Genomic DNA, 19,198 nt, shown 5'->3' with positions numbered 1-19,198 from the left:
AATGCATTATCATGTCAAAAACACTTTTATAAAAGAAAATGTTCACCTTTTGCTCTAGTCCCTGCTTCCCTAATGAACATTAACCATATAAAGCCTCTACCTGAAAGGTGTCCAAGCAATGTTAAATAGGATCTACACAGGGCAAACCACCCTTTACAAACTTATAATTCTGTCCGTTTTTCATCTAAGAAGCTAGTTTATTTTTTAACCATCTAAATGAATAAAAGCCCTGGTTTTCACACATAAACATGCATTACCTTTAGGTGTTTTTGCAGTAAATTCAGGATCAAAACAAAAAGCATCATCTGGTTTTCCAGAAGCAGGTTTGAAGGGAGGCTGGACTTCTCTTTTATATAATTTCTAGAAGAAATGGCAGAATGATACAAAAATTTATTAACACTTGAAAAATTATTAAAGCAGAATATGATATTCACAGTCCTTAACAGAAGACTCACAATTTCTTAAATGAAATTTCAACAAGTTTCAGATACCTATTAACCAAATTCTAAATTCTACCCTATTAACCAAATTCTGTATATCATCTAAATTTGAGAGATTATATACAGAATCAAATAAGACCAAGGAACACAGCAGCAAGCCATAGGTTGTATTCACAAGGAATAATGCTGTTCAGTTTTGGATTTCAATAACTGACTTGGATTCTCACTGGTAAAATAACCATAAAGAATATCACATGTTACCAAGAAGAAATAACTAATGACATTCTAGGATTTCAAAATTAATAATTACTCTATCCTCAAGAAGTATGCATTATAACTGAAGTAACTTGCTTTCACATAAAAAATATGCATGTAAAAAGAATTCAAAAATTTAAACTTGTCTAACAATCTAACTTCCTAAAACTTATGTTTTTGAAAGACATATAAAATAGCTTACAATATATGCAAGTCTACTTTTTTATGGAAGCATAGTTTTTCAAAAGCTCACAGTCCCACAGTGAGGGAAAATAAATAGAAGATTATTGTAAACTAATTTTCATTTAGAGGCCATATAAGACAAACCTATAGCAAACAACATTCCCAATGATGAAAAACTGAAAGCATTTCCTCTAAGATAAGGAATAAGACAAGGATGTCCACTCTCACCACTTTTATTCAATGTAGTTTTGAAGTCCTAGCTAAGGTAATCAGAGAAAAAAAATTAAGGAATCCAAATTGGAAAAGAAAAAGTACAACTGACACTGTTTGCAGATGATATGAAACTATACACAGAAAATCTTTAACAGGCCACCAGAAAAGTACTTGAGCTAATCAATGAATTTAGTAAACCTGCATGATACAAAATTAATGCACAGAAATCTCCTGCTATATACTAACAACAAAAGATCAGAAAGAGAAATTAAGGAAACAATACTATCTACCATTGAAACTATAATAATAAAATACCTAGGAATAAAAATACCTAATGAGAAAAAAGACCTGTACTCAGAAAACTGTAAGATGCTGATCAACAAATCAAAAATGATGCAAATAGATGGAGATATACATCATGTTTTTGGATTGGAGAAATCAATATTGTGAAAATAAATGTACTACCCTAAGTAATCTACAGATTCAATACAATCCCTATCAAACTACCAAGGGCATTTTTCACAGAATTAGAACAAAATATTTTATTTGTATGGAAACAAATAAATACCAAGTATTGATTATATTCTTTGCAGGCATATATGGAGAAGCTCTATACAGGCAGCAAAATTAAGACCGGGAGCTGACTGTGGCCTAGGTCATGAATTTCTTATCGCAAAATTCAGACTTAAATTGAAGAAAGTAGGGAAGACCACTATACCATGCAGGTATGACCTAAATCAAATCTCTTATACAGTGGAAGTGACAAGTGATTCAAGGGATTAGATCAGATAGACAGAGTACCTAAAGTACTATGGACAGAGGTTCGTGACATTGTACAGGAAACAGTGATCAAGACCATCCCCAAGAAAAAGAAATGCAAAAAGGAAAAATGGTGGTCTGAGAAGGCCTTACAAATAGCTGAGAAAAGAAGAGAAGTAAAAAGCAAAGGAAAAAAGAAAAGATATACCGATTGAATGCAGAGTTCCAAAGAACAGCAAGGAGAGATAAGAAAGCCTTCCTACGTCATCAATGCAAAGAAGTAGAGGGAAACAATAAAATGGAAAAGATTAGAGATCTCTTCAAGAAAATCAGCAATACGAAGGGAACATTTCACCCAAGGATGGGCACAATAAAGGACAGAAATGGCATGGACCTAACAGAAGCAGAAGATATTAAGAAGAGGTGGTAAGAATAAACAGAAGAACTAAAAAAAAGATCTTCCTGACACAGATAATCATGATGGTGTGATCACTTACCTAAAGCAAGACATCCTGGAAACAAGTTGGACTTAGGAAGCATAACTACGAACAAAGCTAGTGGAGGTGATGGAATTCCAGTTGAGCTATTTCAAATCCTAAAAGATGATGCTGTCAAAGTGCTGCTCTAAATATGACAGCAAATATGGAAAACTCAGGAGTGGCCACAGGACTAGAAAAGGTCAGTTTTTGTTCCAAACCCAAAGAAAGGCAATGCCAAAGAATGTTGAAACTATTGCAAAATTGCACTGATCTCACACACTAGCAAAGTAATGCCCAAAATGCTCCAAACCAGGCTTCAACAGTACGTGAACTGAGAATTTCCAGATGTTCAAGCTGGATGTAGAAAAGGCAGAGGAGCCAGAGATCAAATTGCCAACATCAGTTGGATCATTAAAAAAGCAAGAAAGTTACAGAAAAACATCTACTTCTGCTTTATTGACTATACCAAAGCCTTTGACTGTGTGGATCACAACAAACTGTGGAAAATTCTGAAAGAGATGGGAATACCAGACAACCTGACCTGCCTCCTGAGAAACCTGTATGCAGGTTAGAAAGCAACAGTTAGAAATGGACACGGAAGAATAGTTAGAACTGGACATGGAAAACAAATCAGGAAAGGAATACATCCAAATCATCAAGGTTCTATATTATCACCCTGATTATTTAACTTATATGACGAATATATCATGTGAAATGCTGGGCTGGATGAGGCACACACTGGAATCAAGATTGCTAGGAGAAGTATCAATAACCTCAGATACACAGATGACACCACCCTTATGACAGAAACCAAAGTAGACCTCAAGAGCCTTTTGATGAAAGTGAAAGAGGACAGTGAAAAAGGTGAAACAGTGACAGACTTTATATTTTGGGGGCTCCAAAATCACTGCAGATTGTGGCTGTGCCCATGAAATAAAAAGACACTTGCTCCCTGGAAGAAAAGATATGACTAACCTAGATGGCATAAAAAGTAGGGAGTATTACTCAGCCATTAAAAAGAAAACATTTGAATCAGTTCTAATGAGGTGGATGAAACTGGAGCCTATTATACAGAGTGAAGTAAGTCAGAAGGAAAAACACCAATACAGTATAATAATGCATATATATGGAATTTAGAAAGATGGTAACAATAACCCTGTGTACGAGACAGCAAAAGAGACACTAATGTATAGAACAGCCTTATGGACTCTATGGGAGAGGGAGAGGGTGGGAATATTTGGGAGAATAGCATTGAAACATGTAAAATATCATGTATGAAACGAGATGCCAGTCCAGGTTCGATGCACGATACTGGATGCTTGGGGCTAGTGCACTGGGACGACCCAGAGGGATGGTATAGGGAGGGAGGAGGGAGGAGGGTTCAGGATGGGGAACACATGAATACCTGTGGTAGATTCATTTTGATATTTGGCAAAACTAATACAATTATGTAAAGTTTAAAAATAAAATAAAATTTCAAAAAAAAAAAAAAATAAAACATTTCTCCATCAGTGGAAAAAAAAAAAAAGGCAGGGATATTACTTTGCAGACAAAGGTCCACCTAGTCAAAGCTATGGTTTTTCCAGTAGTCATATATGGATTTGAGAGTTGGATGATAAAGTTGAGCGCCAAAGAACTGATTCTTTTGAAATGTGTTGAAGAAGTCTCTTAAGAGTTCCTTGGACTGAAAGGAGATCAAAACAGTACATCCTAAAGGAAATCTGTCCTGAATATTCATTGGAAGGACTGATGCTGAAGCTGAAACTCCAACACTTTGGCCACCTGATACAAAGAACTGACTCACTGGAGAAGACCCTGACGCTGGGGAAGATTGAAGGTAGGCTAAGAAGTGGACAATAAAGGATGACATGTTAGATGGCATCACTGACTTGATAGACAAGAATTTCAGCAAGCTTCGGGAGTTGGTGATGGACAGGGAAGCCTGGCGTGCTACAGTCCATGGGGTCAGAAATAGTTGGACATGAATGAGTGACGAAACTGATTGATGGAAACAAAATGACTCCAAATAGCCAAAGCAATCTTGAGAAAGAAAACTGTAGTTGGAAGAATCAGGCTTCCTGACATGAAACTAAACTATGAAGCTACAGTTCAAGACAGTATGATAATGGCACAAAACTGGAAATATACACGAAAGGAATAGGATAGAAAGAACAGAAATAAACGCATGCACCTAGAGTACATCATGAGAAAAGCTGGGCTGGAGGAAGCACAAGCTGGAATCAAGATTGCCAGAAGAAATATCAATAACCTCAGGTATGCAGATGACAACACCCTTATGGTAGAAAGTGAAGAGAAACCAAAAAGCCTCTTGATTAAAGTGAAAGACGAGAGTGAAAAAGTTGGCTTAAAGCTCAACATTCAGAAAACGAAGATCATGGCATCTGGTCCCATCACTTCATGGGAAATAGATGGGGAAACAGTGGAAACAGTGTCAGACTTTATTTTTGGGGGCTCCAAAATCACTGCAGATGGTGACTGCAGCCATGAAATTAAAAGACGCTTACTCCGTGGAAGGAGTTATGACCAACCTAGATAGCATATTCAAAAGCACAGACATTACTTTGCCAACAAAGGTCTGTCTAGTTAAGGCTATGGTTTTTCCTGTGGTCATGTATGGATGTGACAGTTGGACTGTGAAGCAAGCTGAGAGCTGATGAATTGATGCTTTTGAACTGTGGTGTTGGAGAAGACTCTTGAGAGTCCCTTTGACTGCAAGGAAATCCAACCAGTCCATTCTAAAGGAGATCAGCCCTAGGTGTTCTTTGGAGGGAATGATGCTAAAGCTGAAACTCCAGTACTTTGGCCACCTCATGCGAAGAGCTGACTCACTGCAAAAGACTCTGATGCTGGGAGGGATTGGGGGCAGGAGGAGAAGGGACGACAGAGGATGAGATGGCTGGATGGCATCACCGACTTGATGGACATGAGTTTGAGTGAACTCCGGGAGTTGGTGATGGACAGGGAGGCCTGGCGTGCTGCGATTCATGGGGTCGCAAAGAGCTGGACACGAATGAGTGACTGAACTGAACCTATGGTCACCTAATTTGTAACAAAGAAGGCAAAGGAGAAAAGGCAGTCTCTCCAATAAGTGGTGTGAAGATAGGATTCTCCCTGTTACATTTTATTTAAAGTTTTTATTTTTCACTGGTGCACAGCTGATTATCACCCTTGTGACAGTTTCAGGCGGACTGCACAGGGACTCAGCCATATATATACATGTATCCATTCTCCCGCAAACTCCCCTCCCAATTTTCAAATCTAAAATTACAATCTAACAAAAAACAACATCAGCAAAAATTGTGGTGTGAGGATAACTGGACAGTTACATGTAAACAAATGAAATTAGAACACTGCCTAACACCACACACACAAAAAAAACTTGGGGTTCCTTCATGGCTCAGTGGTAAAGAATTGGCCTGCCAATGCAGGAGACATAGGTTAGAACCCTGCTCTGGGAAGATCCCACATGGTCTAGAGCTACAAAATCCCTGCGCCACAACTACTGAGCCTGTGCTCTAGAGCTCGGGAGGCACAACGGCTGAAGCCCATGTACCTAGAGGCCATGCTCCACAAAAAGAGAAATCACTGCAATGAGAAGCCCAAGCACCACAACTAGAGAGTGGTCCCTACTCCCCACAACTAGAGAAAAGCCCATGCAGCAATGAAGACCTAGCACAGCCAAAAATAAATAAAATTATTTAAACAGAAAAAAAAAAAAAAAAAAAAACTCAAAATTTATTAAAGATCAAAATGTAAGGCTGAATACTATAAAACTGTTAGAGGAAAATGTAGGAAAACCACTCTTTGACATAAACTGCAGCAAAATTTTGCCACGTCCTAGAGTAATGAAAAAAAAAAAATGAACAAATGGGACCTAATTAAACCACTCGTAAAAGAATGAGACTAGAATACTTTCTAACACCATACGCAAAATTAAACTCAAAATAGATTAAAGATCTAAACGTAAGACCATAAAATTATAAAACTCCTAGAGGAGAATATAGGCAAAACACTCTCTGACATAAATCACAGCAGGATCCTGTATGACCCACCTTCCAGAATATTGGAAATAAAAGCAAAAATAAACAAATGGGACCTAATTAAAATTAAAAGCTTCTGCACAACAAAGAAAACTATAAGCAAGGTGAAAAGGCAGTCTTCAGAATGGGAGAGAATAATAGCAAATGAAGCAACTGACAACGAATTAATCTCAAAAATATACAAGCAACTCCTGCAGCTCAATTCCAGAAACATAAACGACCCAATAAAAAATGGGCCAAAGAACTGAACAGAGATTTCTCAAAAGAAGACATACAGATGGCTAACAAACATATGAAAAGATGCTCAACATCACTCATTAGCAGAGAAATGCACATCAAAACCACACTGAGGTACCATTTCATGCCAGTCAGAATGGCTACTATCCAGAAGTCTACAAGTAATACATGCTGGAGAGGGTGTAGAGAAAAGGGAACCCTCTTACACTGTTGGTGAGAATGCAAACTAGTTCAGCCACTATGGAGAACAGTATGGAGATTCCTTCAGTTCAGTTCAGTCACTCAGTTGTGTCCGACTTTTTGCAACCCCATGAATCGCAGCACGCCAGGACTCCCTGTCCATCACCAACTCCTGGAGTTCACTTAGACTCATGTCCATCGAGTCAGTGATGCCATCCAGCCATCTCATCCTCTGTCGTCCCTTCTCCTCCTGCCCCCAATCCCTCCCAGCATCAGAGTCTTTTCCAATAAGTCAACTCTTTGCATGAGGTGGCCAAAGTACTTGGAGTTTCAGCTTTAGCATCATTCCTTCCAAAGAAATCCCAGGGCTGATCTCCTTCAGAATGTACTGGTTGGATCTCCTTGCAGTCCAGGGGACTTTGAACAGTCTTCTCCAACACCACAGTTCAAAAGCATCAATTCTTCGGCGCTCAGCCTTCTTCACAGTCCAACTCTCACATCCATACATGACCACAGGAAAAACCATAGCCTTGACTAGATGGACCTTTGTTGGAAAAGTAATGTCTGTGCTTTTGAATATGCTATCTAGGTTGGACATAACTTTCCTTCCACAGAGTAAGCATCTTTTAATTTCATGGCTGCAGTCACCATCTGCAGTGATTTTGGAGCCCCCCAAAATAAAATCTGACACTGTTTCCACTGTTTCTCCATCTATTTCCCATGAAGTGATGGGACCAGAGGCCATGATCTTTGTTTTCTGAATGCTGAGCTTTAAGCCAACTTTTTCACTCTCCACTTTCACTTTCATCAAGAGGCTTTTTAGTTCCTCTTCACTTTCTGCCATATGGGTGGTGTCATTTGCATATCTGAGGTTATTGGCATTTCTTCCGGCAATCATGATTCCAGCTTGTGTTTCTTCCAGTCCAGGGTTTCTCATGATGTACTCTGCATATAAGTTAAATAAGCAGGGTGACAATATACAACCTTGACCTACTCCTTTTCCTATTTGGAACCAGTCTGTTGTTCCATGTCCAGTTCTAACTGTTGCTTCCTGACCTTCATAAAGATTTCTCAAGAGGCAGGTCATGTGGTCTGGTATTCCCATCTCTTGAAGAATTTTCCACAGTTTATTGTGATCCACACAGTCAAAGGCTTTGGCATAGTCAATAAAGCAGAAACAGATGTTTTTCTGGAACTTTCTTGCTTTTTCTATGATCCAGTGGATGTTGGCAATTTGATCTCTGGTTCCTCTGCCTTTCCTAAAACCAGCTTGAACATCAGGAAGCTCCTTAAAAAACTGGAAATAGAACTGCCTTATGACCCAGCAATCCCACTGCTGGGCATACACACCGAGGAAACCAGAAGGGAAAGAGACACGTGTACCCCAATGTTCATCGCAGCACTGTTTATAATAGCCAGGACATGGAAGCAACCTAGATGTCCATCAGCAGATGAATGGATAAGAAAGCTGTGGTACATATACACAATGGAGTATTACTCAGCCATTAAAAAGAATACATTTGAATCAGTTCTAATGAGGTGGATGAAACTGGAGCCTATTATATAGAGTGAAGTAAGCCAGCAAGAAAAACACCAATATAGTATACTAACACATATATATGGAATTTAGAAAGATGGTAACAATAGCCCTGTATGCACGATAGCAAAAGAGACACAGATATATAGAACAGTCTTTTGGACTCTGTGGGAGAGGGAGAGGGTGGGATGATTTGGGAGAATGGCATTGAACCATGTATAATATCGTATAAGAAATGAATCGAACCTGAAGGTTCGATGCAGGATACAGCATGCTTGGGGCTGGTGCACTGGGATGACCCAGAGGGATGGTACAGGGAGGGTGGTGCAAGGGGGGTTCAGGATGGGGAACACATGTACACCTGTGGCGGATTCATGTTGATGTATGTCAAAACCAATACAATATTGTAAAGTAGCCTCCAATTAAAATAAATAAATTTAAATTAAAATAAATAAATAAACTTAAAAGTTTCTACACAGCAAAGGAAATCATAAACAAGATGAAAAGATAACCCTACGAATGCGAGTAAATATTTGCAAGTGAAACAACTGACAAGGAATTAATCTCTAAAATATATAAGTACTTCATGCATATCAATATAAAAAAATCCAATTAAAAAATGAGTGGAAGATCTAAGTAGACATTTCTTAAAAGAAGGCATACACATGGCCAATGAGGCACATGAAAAGATGATCAAAATCACTATTAGAGAAATGAAAATTAAAAATACAATGAACTACCACCTTACACCAGTGAGAATGGCCAACATGGCCTTTATCAAAAAAATCTACAAACAATATATGCTGGAGGGATATGGAGAAAAGGGAACCCTCCTACACTGTTGGTGGGAATATAAACTCATAGAGCCACTATGGATAACAGAATGGAGGTACCTTGAAAAACTAAAAATAGAACTGCCATATGACCCAGAAATCTCACTGCTGCTGCTGCTAAGTCACGTCAGTCGTGTCTGACTCTGTGCAACCCCATAGATGGCAGCCCATCAGGCTCCACCCTCCCTGGGATTCTCCAGGCAAGAACACTGGAGTGGGTTTCCATTTCCTTCTCCAACGCATGGAAGTGAAAATGAAAGTGAAGTCGCTCAGTCATGCCTGACTCTTCACAACCCCATGAACTGTAGCCTACCAGGCTCCTCCATCCATGGGATTTTCCAAGCAAGAGTACCGGAGTGGGTTGCCATTGCCTTCTCCAGAAATCTCACTACTGGGTATATATGCAGAAAAAAACATAATTAAAAAATATACATGTACCCCAATGTTCACCACAGTACTATTTACAATAACCAGGACACAGAAGCAATCTAAATGTCCATCAACAGATGAATGGATAAAGAATATATGGTACATAAAGCCCAGTGTAATATTACTCAGTCATAAAACAGAATGAAATTGTGTCATTTGCAGAGATGTGGATAGACCTAGAGACTTTCATACACAGTGAAGTTAAGTCAGAAAGAGAAAGACAAATATCCTTTAGTATCTCTTATATGTGGCATCTAGAAAAATGGTATAGGTGAACTTATCTGCAAAGCAGAAATAGAGACACAGACACAGAGAACAAACATATGGATACCAAGGGGGTAAGGGGAAAGGTATAATGAACTGGGAGATTGATATTGACAGGTATACACTATTATGTATAAATAGATAACTAATGAGGACCTTCTCTAAAGCACAGGGAACTCTACTCAATGCTCTGTGGTGACCTATACGGAAAGGAAATCCAAAAGAGAGGGGATGCATAGCTGATTCACTTTGCTGTACAACAGAAACACAACATTGTAAAACAACTATACTTGAGTAAAAATTAATTTAAAAAGATACAAAAAATAAATAATAATATCTGTTTTGCAAAAGATAATGTCACTATCTCAAAAGACATCTGCACCACCATGTTTATTGAAGTATTATTCACAATACCCAAGACATGGAAATAACCTGTGTCCATCAACAGAAGAATGAATTAAGAAGAAATGAGTCAGACAGAGTAAGACAAATATTGTAGATCTCACTCATATGTAGAACCTTAAAAAAAAAGAACAAAAACAGGTTGCTCTTGCCTTCTAAGACAGACTGCATTCTGCCTATGGAACGTTTCTCAATAAACCTACTTTCACTTTATAGAAAAGTAATTTTTATTTATTCAAATACATACACATTCTACTCCTTTGTTATTTAAGAGCAATAAACAAACTTTAGATATAAAAATAATGGAAATTAATTTCTAGCTTTTTCTAGTTAAGGAAAAAGTAAGAGTAGAGAAGCATTAGAAAAAAATGACAAGGAAATGGAAGAATACTGAAAGAGGAATGCACACAGAAAAGACAAATGCAATGCAATTCCCATGTTCATTACAAGGCTTTTCAGGTTATTAATGCTAACAGCTTATGTTATATTGCAGTTTTATAACTATTAAAATAAATCAAAATATTGGGCTACTGAAACTTGTTCTACAAGCCAGATGAAATGATAATTTGGTCAGTGAATAGTGGTTCTCTGCCTCTGCCTTAGAAATCAAAAGAGACATGTTTTCTTTGGGGATAATTTTCACTATCAATGTCAGAAGTAAATAATCAAAAATGCTTACCTATGATGATTAATAGTACATAAAATACATAAAGTTGTGTTGTAAGCAACAATAAGAAAAAGTGAAAAGCTCACTAGTCTGGGAGTTGCAACTTAAAAAATTCAATAAATGACTTTGCAGAATTTCACTATGTTTTTGTTTTCATGCCCTCTCAAAATTTAGTGAAATAACTATACAAAGATTTTTACTTCTTAGCAAATTTAAATTGTTCTAATACATGACAAAGGATCATTTGAAATTAAATAACATCTTAGATTCTTTACAGTTCATTTTTTCTTTAAGAATCTGCCCTTTCATTCATCCCCTTTCTCCTTTTTCTTCTTCCCACCCATATTCTTCAACCTAGAATAGAAGAGAATATTAACCATACTTAACAGGTAAGACAAATGAGAAACAAAAATGTACTATATATCATCCACGCATCTGCTGGTTGAAGGTAACTGCATGATATGCTATGCTTGTAAATAAAAATCTCACACTAAATATGAAACAAATGGATTAAGTTTATCAGCAAAGTCCACATATTACCATTTACTCTTGAGTTTTTGCTCTTCTTAAAGGTATTCAGTACCACACTTTCTACTCTACTTACATTCCAGTCAATATTTGCAAAAAAAAGATGTCTTTTGATTTCATCAACTCCTTCTGAACCTACAAAAATGGAAAGAATTCTTTTACCAGTTTGATTTTTAAAAATCTGGTTACTTGGCCTCCAGATTGTTATCTGTAAAACAGGAATACACATATTTTATAGATTTCTTGCAGTGAAAAGTTTATGATTTCTTATCTGATGTTTTCTTAGTTGCTCCTTTGAATTTAATATGATAAAAATAGCTGGTGTTAATGCTGAAGCACATAGGGTATCATGAAATACTGAAATGTCTTCTGAATCAAATAAAAATCATATTTAACATAATGTTAAACTTTAAGTAGTTAAAAAATATAAAAATAATTTAAGTAGTTTTATTTTCTTCATAATTCAACTTATGACCTCCTATTTATATATCAAATTAAAAATGCAATGAATAAAGTGACTTTGAAATTTCAACACATGGACATAAACAGGATAATATAATCACATTTGGATACAGAGAAAGACTACAAGAAAGTGTCCAAATAATGAGCAGTTATGGAAACATAATATTTATCTTCATGAATAATAGAAGGAACAAAATAATTATCTTCAAATATATAAAAGGATTTTTCTATACAAGGGAGAATTCTGTGAATTACTTCAAAAGAGACACTCATATGATACACATAATGATATGATATATATTAAATATAAGTCTTGCATAACTAGACTACTTCAGTTTTTAATCACAGATATAACAGATTACTGGAATCTTTGCATACATAAAATGTAAAAGTCTAGGTATAAATATATAGCAGCAGTAAATGAAGTTAAGCCAGAAAACATAAAGTTATAATTATTTTCCCAATATAATTATACCTCCCAGGATTCTGTTATAAAAACTAAGAAAATAAACAATACCCAATCTATTTGCTGGATTCCTTTTGAATAGCATCCTTAGAAGACTTTGTGCTTCAGCACTAAGAAACTGAGGCATTCCAAGTTTTGCTCTGGAAAAGAAAATTTCAGAAAATTTCATTTAAATCTAGTCATACTTCTAAACTGAAAAATTCCAAAAAAAAATTAATGAATGCTTTCACAATGGCAAATAAGGTGAAAGGGAATGAGACAGTGTGAAAACGTTCTTTTGTGTCAAATGAAAATGATAACAAGCTTGTCAAAACTGAAAGCAAGGAATTCTTCCCCAAAGGAAAAAAAAAGTTTCCACTTACTTTAATATCATATTCATGGTCTCATTTCTGTCTTTACCTTGAAATGGCAGAGTACCAGTAAGCATTTCAAACTAAAACACATAAACACAAAATAACACAAGTTTAGCACAACTTGGAATACACAATGAAATTCTTTAGGAAAAAAATTGATATTTGTAAAACGTGATCATCAAATCATGCAGGATCTATATGATAGCAATCAAAAAGGACCAGAAAACTAGGTCACTTAAGGAAATACACCTCTGGTACCCCACAATACATAGCCTAAATGAGAGATGACACATAGCAAATGAAACCAACCATTATTTCAGTCCTAATTTGGCTAAATTTCCCAAACCAAAGCAATGTGGAAACAGACACAAGGTGTGCATGCTCAGTCGTGTTCAACTCTTTGCAAGCCCAGGGACTGGAACCTGCCACGCTTCTCTGTCCATAGGATTCTGTAGGCAAGAATACAGGTGTGGGTTGCCATTTCCCCTCCAGGGGATCTTCCTGACCCAGGGATCAAACCCTTGTCTCCTGCAGCTCCTGCATTAGCAAGTGGATTCTTTACCACTGAGCCATCTGGGAAGCCCCAAACATGAGGCATTCTCTTTTAAAACAAAGATAACCTTTTAAAGAAAACATTTAACAATGAAAGAAACGTAAAAATATGCACTGAGCCATTTCAATTTGTACATGGCATAATGAAAATATTTTCCCTAAAGAGAGTTAACGGCAATGCAGATAACTAGAACATAGAAGAATGGTATTTTAAAAAGTAATTATATTGGAAAAAGAAAGGTCTGAAAATGAAGCTCATTAAAGAGAAAAGTTTTTATATCCCTAATATTTAAATTTTAAGCTGAGATTCAATAATGGGTTTGGCCTCAGTCCTCTGTTAATACAGAACTTAGAACCTTAGTTAGCTTATCCATTCAACTCTCTCTTGATGACTGATGACTCACAAATTGGTTCCCGTTTCAATCTTCTTCAATCCCCAGCTTTCCCTTCCAAATCTACAGCAATGTTTCTCAAATGAAGACTGAAGTGATAGGGGTAGGAGTCATAGAAAGGGAATGAAGAAGGGAAATATGGCATATGGGAATCATCTCTCTCAAGTTCCAATGCCCTGTCTCCAAACCTAAAGTAATGGTTCTATCCCAGGAACTGGAGAATTAAGAGGTGGGAATGGAAAGAACAAAAAGAAAAAGAGAAGGACAGTATATTGGAATCACACCTTCCCCTCAAAAAAATTATATATTGGCTGGCAGAGTATTTGTTTGTTTTTTTTGTTTCTTTCTTCTTTGTTTTTTTTTTTTTAAGGTCTTCAGATAATTCTGATGCCCCCTCCACTGCCCTCTCCTAATTCATTACTATCAAGGGGTTAAATACAAACCCACAGTAACCTATACAACATGTTAAAAATAAGTTATTTCCCCACTTTCAAAATCAGCTATCCTTCCCAACTATCTTTTCTACTGAACTATCTTTCTTTCAATCCCCTGAAGTTTTAAAGGTATCTTTGTCTTTAACCCTTTCCCTCTGCTTTATCTGTGACATTTAATCTGCTACTAAGGTCAGTCATTTCTTCCTTTGAAATGTCTTGAAGATTTCCTTTTTTATTTTGTAATCTTACAACTGTCTTACAAGGAGAACTTCTTGGTCTTCCTACTTTTAGTTTCCTCCATTTGCAATCCATATACATAATGCTACCAAGGCTAGTATTAAAATACAATTTTTCTCTAACTACCATCCTGTTTAAGACTTTACAAAAGTTTACCATTCAGAAAATAGCATACAAATGCTTATAGGCTTACAGCTTCATTTCCTCCACCTTCACCCTCATTCTCTACTACTACTCTAGTTAAACTGGTTCTCCAGATCTTTCCTAATATTATCACAATATTATCCTTGAGACACAGTTATCTGAATTTTATTCATCCTTCAGGGCTTCATTTAAGTTCTGTCTCCTCTGCTTTCCCTATATCAACTTGAATGAATTCTTGTTTGAACTCCTAAGGTACTTCCAGACAATTTACTTAGCTATTACATTTGTTTCCCCAACCAGATGGCATGTCTTTTTAGGCCAAGGAAAATGTCAAATACTGTACTTCCAGACTGTTTCCAATCCATCGCCCTTACCAAATGTCAGGCTTATAATAGCCACTTAATATACTGATAAATTGTATAGTAATTCACTATACGATAAATCGTATAGTGATAAATAAGTAAAAATGGATTATCAAGTTTCTAAAGCAAACTGTATCGGATTCAATAGCTATTCATTTATCGCCCTACTTAACACTACAAACTCTATGATTAATCTTATACCACATTAGTCAGTTTATATGCTCAATATCTAGATATTGTGGAAAAGTAGAACAAGTAGAAGACAGAATTGCTTTCCTTAAGAGGTTTATAATCTTTCTACAGACATGCTTGAAATAATGTGACAATAAGATAGTAAACAGTAAGGTGCTACATTCTGTGATACCTAATTAAAATATTATGTACTACTAAACACAGTATTCTGAAATCTAAAATCTAACAGGTTTTTCTAATTTTTAAATTTGGATAACTTATAAAAGAATGCTGCCGTTGCCTTTTAATCAAGCAACTTTAAAAGAAATCACAACACCAAAACGTTAGTTCTTATAATATGACAGCTAGCCAATCACAACTTCTTTAAAAACAATCATGAACTTTTAAAACCCTATTCTCAACAAACACATTCCAATACAAAGATTAAAATTCTAAAGAATATTTAATTTATATTGACATAATTTTAAAAACACTACTTACCATAAGTACACCATATGACCACCAATCAGCACTCTGGGAATGACCTCTCCTATTTACTACTTCAGGAGCCATATACTCCACTGTACCACAAAATGAGTAGGCCTTCTTCTCTTGATCTACTGATTCCTTGCTGAGTCCAAAATCTATAACAATATTGCACAAATATATATCTGAAGATTTTCAGAAACTAGAAAATACCAAAAGAAACAAAACTATGAATTAAATGTATTCATGCATGGCCTACAATTACCATTAAGAAAGCTCCTGTGAGACCAGTTAATGGAAAGAATGGAGAAAAGCCTGTAGTTTACAATACTCTATCAGAGCATTTTTAAGTAATGCTCAAAATTTTCCAAGCCAGGCTTCAGCAATATGTGAACCATGAACTTCCAGATGTTCAAGCTGGTTTTAGAAAAGGCAGAGGAACCAGAGATCAAATTGCAAACATCCACTGGATCACTGAAAAGGCAAGAGAGTTCCAGAAAAACATATTTCTGCTTTATTGACTATGCCAAAGCCTTTGACTGTGTGGATCACAATAAACTGTGGAAAATTCTGAAAGAGATGGGAATACCAGAGCACCTGACCTGCCTCTTGAGAAACCTATATGGAGGTCAGGAAGCAACAGTTAGAACTGGACATGGAACAACAGACTGGTTCCAAAAAGGAAAAGGACTACGTCAAGCCTGTATATTGTCACCCTGCTTATTTAACTTCTATGCAGAATACATCAGGAGAAACCCTGGGCTGGAAGAAGCATAAGATAGAAACAATATTGCTGGGAGAAATATCAATAACTTCAGATATGCAGATGACACCAACCTTATGGCAGAAAGTGAAGAGGAACTAAAAAGCCTCTTGATGAAAGTGAAACTGGACAGTAAAAAAGTTGGCTTACAGCTCAACATTCAGAAAACGAAGATCATGGCATCTGGCCCCATCACTTCATGGGAAACAGATGGGGAAACAGTGGAAACAGTGTCAGACTTTATTTTTTGGGTCTCCAAAATCACTGCAGATGGTGATTGCAGCCATGAAATTAAAAGACACTTACTCCTTGGAAGAAAAGTTATGACCAACCTAGATAGCATGTTGAAAAGCAAAGACATTACTTTGCCAACAAAGGTCTGTCTAGTCAAGGCTATGGTTTTTCCAGTGGTCATGCATGGATGTGAGAGTTGGACTGTGAAGAAAGCTGAGTGCTGAAGAATTGATGCTTTTGAACTGTGGTGTTGGAGAAGACTCTTGAGAGTCCCTTGGATGCAAGGAGATCAGCTCTGGAATTTCTTTGGAGGGAAAGATGCTGAAGCTGAAACTCCAGTACTTTGGCCTCCTCATGAGAAGAGTTGACTCATTGGAAAAGACTCTGATGCTGGGAGGGATTGGGGGCAGGAGGAGAAGGGGACGACAGAGGATGAGATGGCTGGATGCCATCACTGACTTGATGGATGTGAGTCTGAGTGAACTCCGGGAGTTGGTGATGGACAGGGAGTCCTGGTGTGCTGTGATTCATGGGGTCGCAGAGTCGGACACGACTGAGCGACTGAACTAAACTAATCAGAGCATTTAAAATTGTGCAATTAAACCTCATCCTAAAAATACACGTTTTCATGTTTATATTAGAATATGACTCAACAACTTTGAAGTGACAACAATTAAGTCAACACTGTTATAGTAATTTGATTTTTAAAATAGCCTAAGACAAAAAAGAGATGCTAATTTGCAGATATTAGAAAAGCAAATTTTGCTTTGACATTGGAGAACTTCCATTTTTGCTTTTGGTCTTCAAAGAGCTAAAGGTACATAAAAATCAATCTTATTTCCATATACTTACAATAAAAATGGAAAGGTGAAATTTTATAAGCTCTACTTGTAATACCACCAAAAACTCACATTAAATCCCATAGATAAAAATATACAAAGTATGTATATGCAAGATCAGCATGATAAAAACTATAAACACCAATGAAAGGAATCAGAGTAGATCTAAGTAAATGGAGAGAGATATTGGTCACAGTTTGGAAGATTCAGTGTTGTTAAAGATGTCAATTCTCCCAAAACTGATCTACAGAGTCAATGAAACATTAATAAAAATCTCAGCAAGATGTTGTTTGTAAAAATCAACAAGCTGAATTTAAAATTTATATAAAAAGACAAAGGAAACAGAATAGCCAAAAAATGTGAACAAAAAGGAAATTCAAGGAATCGTACTACCTGACTTCAATACTTACTATAAACTATATAATCAAGACAGTATTGTACTGGAGAACTGACATATATAGTTCTGCTATGATGCTTGTCTTAAAAATGTAAATTTGTTCCAATTAATTTATACCTTACTGTTACCTTTCAGAGATTTACACCACTTCACAAAGGTCCTTTGCTGTACTATTTTCTGACAAAAATACATTTAACACTAGAATTTGCTTGGTGACTATAACATGAATTTAATTTTTAGGTTGGTTTATGTGCAATTTTATCCACAAGAAACACTGGTTGAAACACTAGAAAACTGTACCTAGTTAAACTGAGCCAAGCAGAAATACATACACGAAGATCACCATATCACATGTGTTATGAGCTACTCCTGTTCACCTACAGTATTAGAACTCCCAATTCCAGATAATCTACCTTCCACTTTTTCACAATAACGTACAATCTGCAATATTTCCCATTCTACAAGCAAATTTCAAGATTTTTTTCAAGGTAATATACCATATTTATTGCTGTTCAGTCATTCAGTCGTGTCCGACTCTTGAGGACGCCATAGACTACAGCATTCCAGGCTTCCCTGTCCTTCACCATTTCCTGGAGCTTGCTCAAACTCATGTCCATCGAGTTGGTGATGCTGTCCAACCATCTCATCCTCTGTCATCTGGTTCTCCTGCCTTCAATCTTTCCACATAAGGATCTTTTCTAATGAGTCAGCTCTTCGCATCAGGTGGCCAAGTACTGGAGCTTCAGCTTCAGCATCAGTCTTTGCAATGAATATTCAGGGTTGATTTCCATTAGGATTGACTGGTTTGATTTCCTTGCAGTCCAAGGGCCTCTCAGGAGTCTTCTCCAACACCACAGTTCAAAAGCATCACTTTTTTGGCCCTCAACCTTCCTTAAGGTCCAGCTCTCCCATCTGTACATGACTCCTGCAAAAGCCAGAGCTTTGACCATACAGACCTTGGTCGGCAAAGAAATGTCTCTGCTTTTAAATATGGTGTCTAGATTTGTCATAACTTTTCCTCCAAGGAGCAAGCATCTTTTAATTTCATGGCTGCAGTCACCATCTGCAGTGACTTTGGAGCCTGAGAAAATAAAGTCTGTCATTGTTTCCATTGTTTCCCCATCTATCTTCCATGAAGTGATAGGACCAGATGCCATGTTCTTCATTTTTTGAATGTTGAGTTTTAAGCCAGGATTTTCACTCTCCTCTTTCACCTCAATCAAGAGGCTCTTTAGTTTCTCTTCACTCTCTGCCATAAAGGGTGGTGTCATCTGCATATCTGAGATTACTGATATTTCTCCCTGCAATCTTGATTCCAGCTCGTGATTCATCCAGCCAGACATTATGCATGATATACTCTGCATATAAGATAAATAAGCAGGGTGACAATATACAGCCTTGATGTACTCCTTTCCCAATTTTGAACCAGTCCATTGCTC

The 19,198-nt window shown here is 36.7% G+C and overlaps 1 protein-coding gene across 21 annotated transcripts in view; it reads right to left on the bottom strand.

Annotated features, from left to right (window-relative positions):
• RPS6KA6 (ribosomal protein S6 kinase A6) overlaps positions 1 to 19,198 on the bottom strand; it is a 200,789-nt gene that overhangs the window by 77,356 nt on the left and 104,235 nt on the right. For all 21 annotated transcript variants that reach the window (XR_003033392.2, XR_816881.4, XM_005227922.5 and 18 more), the window contains 5 exons: positions 15,542 to 15,684; positions 12,758 to 12,828; positions 12,447 to 12,535; positions 11,544 to 11,602; positions 258 to 360 (listed from right to left, as the gene is read on the bottom strand). Coding sequence is in view for 19 of the 21 variants with exons in the window: in XM_005227922.5 (XP_005227979.1) it covers positions 258 to 360; positions 11,544 to 11,602; positions 12,447 to 12,535; positions 12,758 to 12,828; positions 15,542 to 15,684 (465 nt within the window). In the remaining 2 variants the exon portion in view is untranslated. The remainder of the gene's footprint in view (positions 1 to 257; positions 361 to 11,543; positions 11,603 to 12,446; positions 12,536 to 12,757; positions 12,829 to 15,541; positions 15,685 to 19,198) is intronic.

The sequence above is a fragment of the Bos taurus genome, chromosome X (assembly GCF_002263795.3).
Source record: "Bos taurus isolate L1 Dominette 01449 registration number 42190680 breed Hereford chromosome X, ARS-UCD2.0, whole genome shotgun sequence".
NCBI lineage: Eukaryota > Metazoa > Chordata > Mammalia > Artiodactyla > Bovidae > Bos > Bos taurus.
This window is presented reverse-complemented; position numbering and strand designations above follow the sequence as displayed.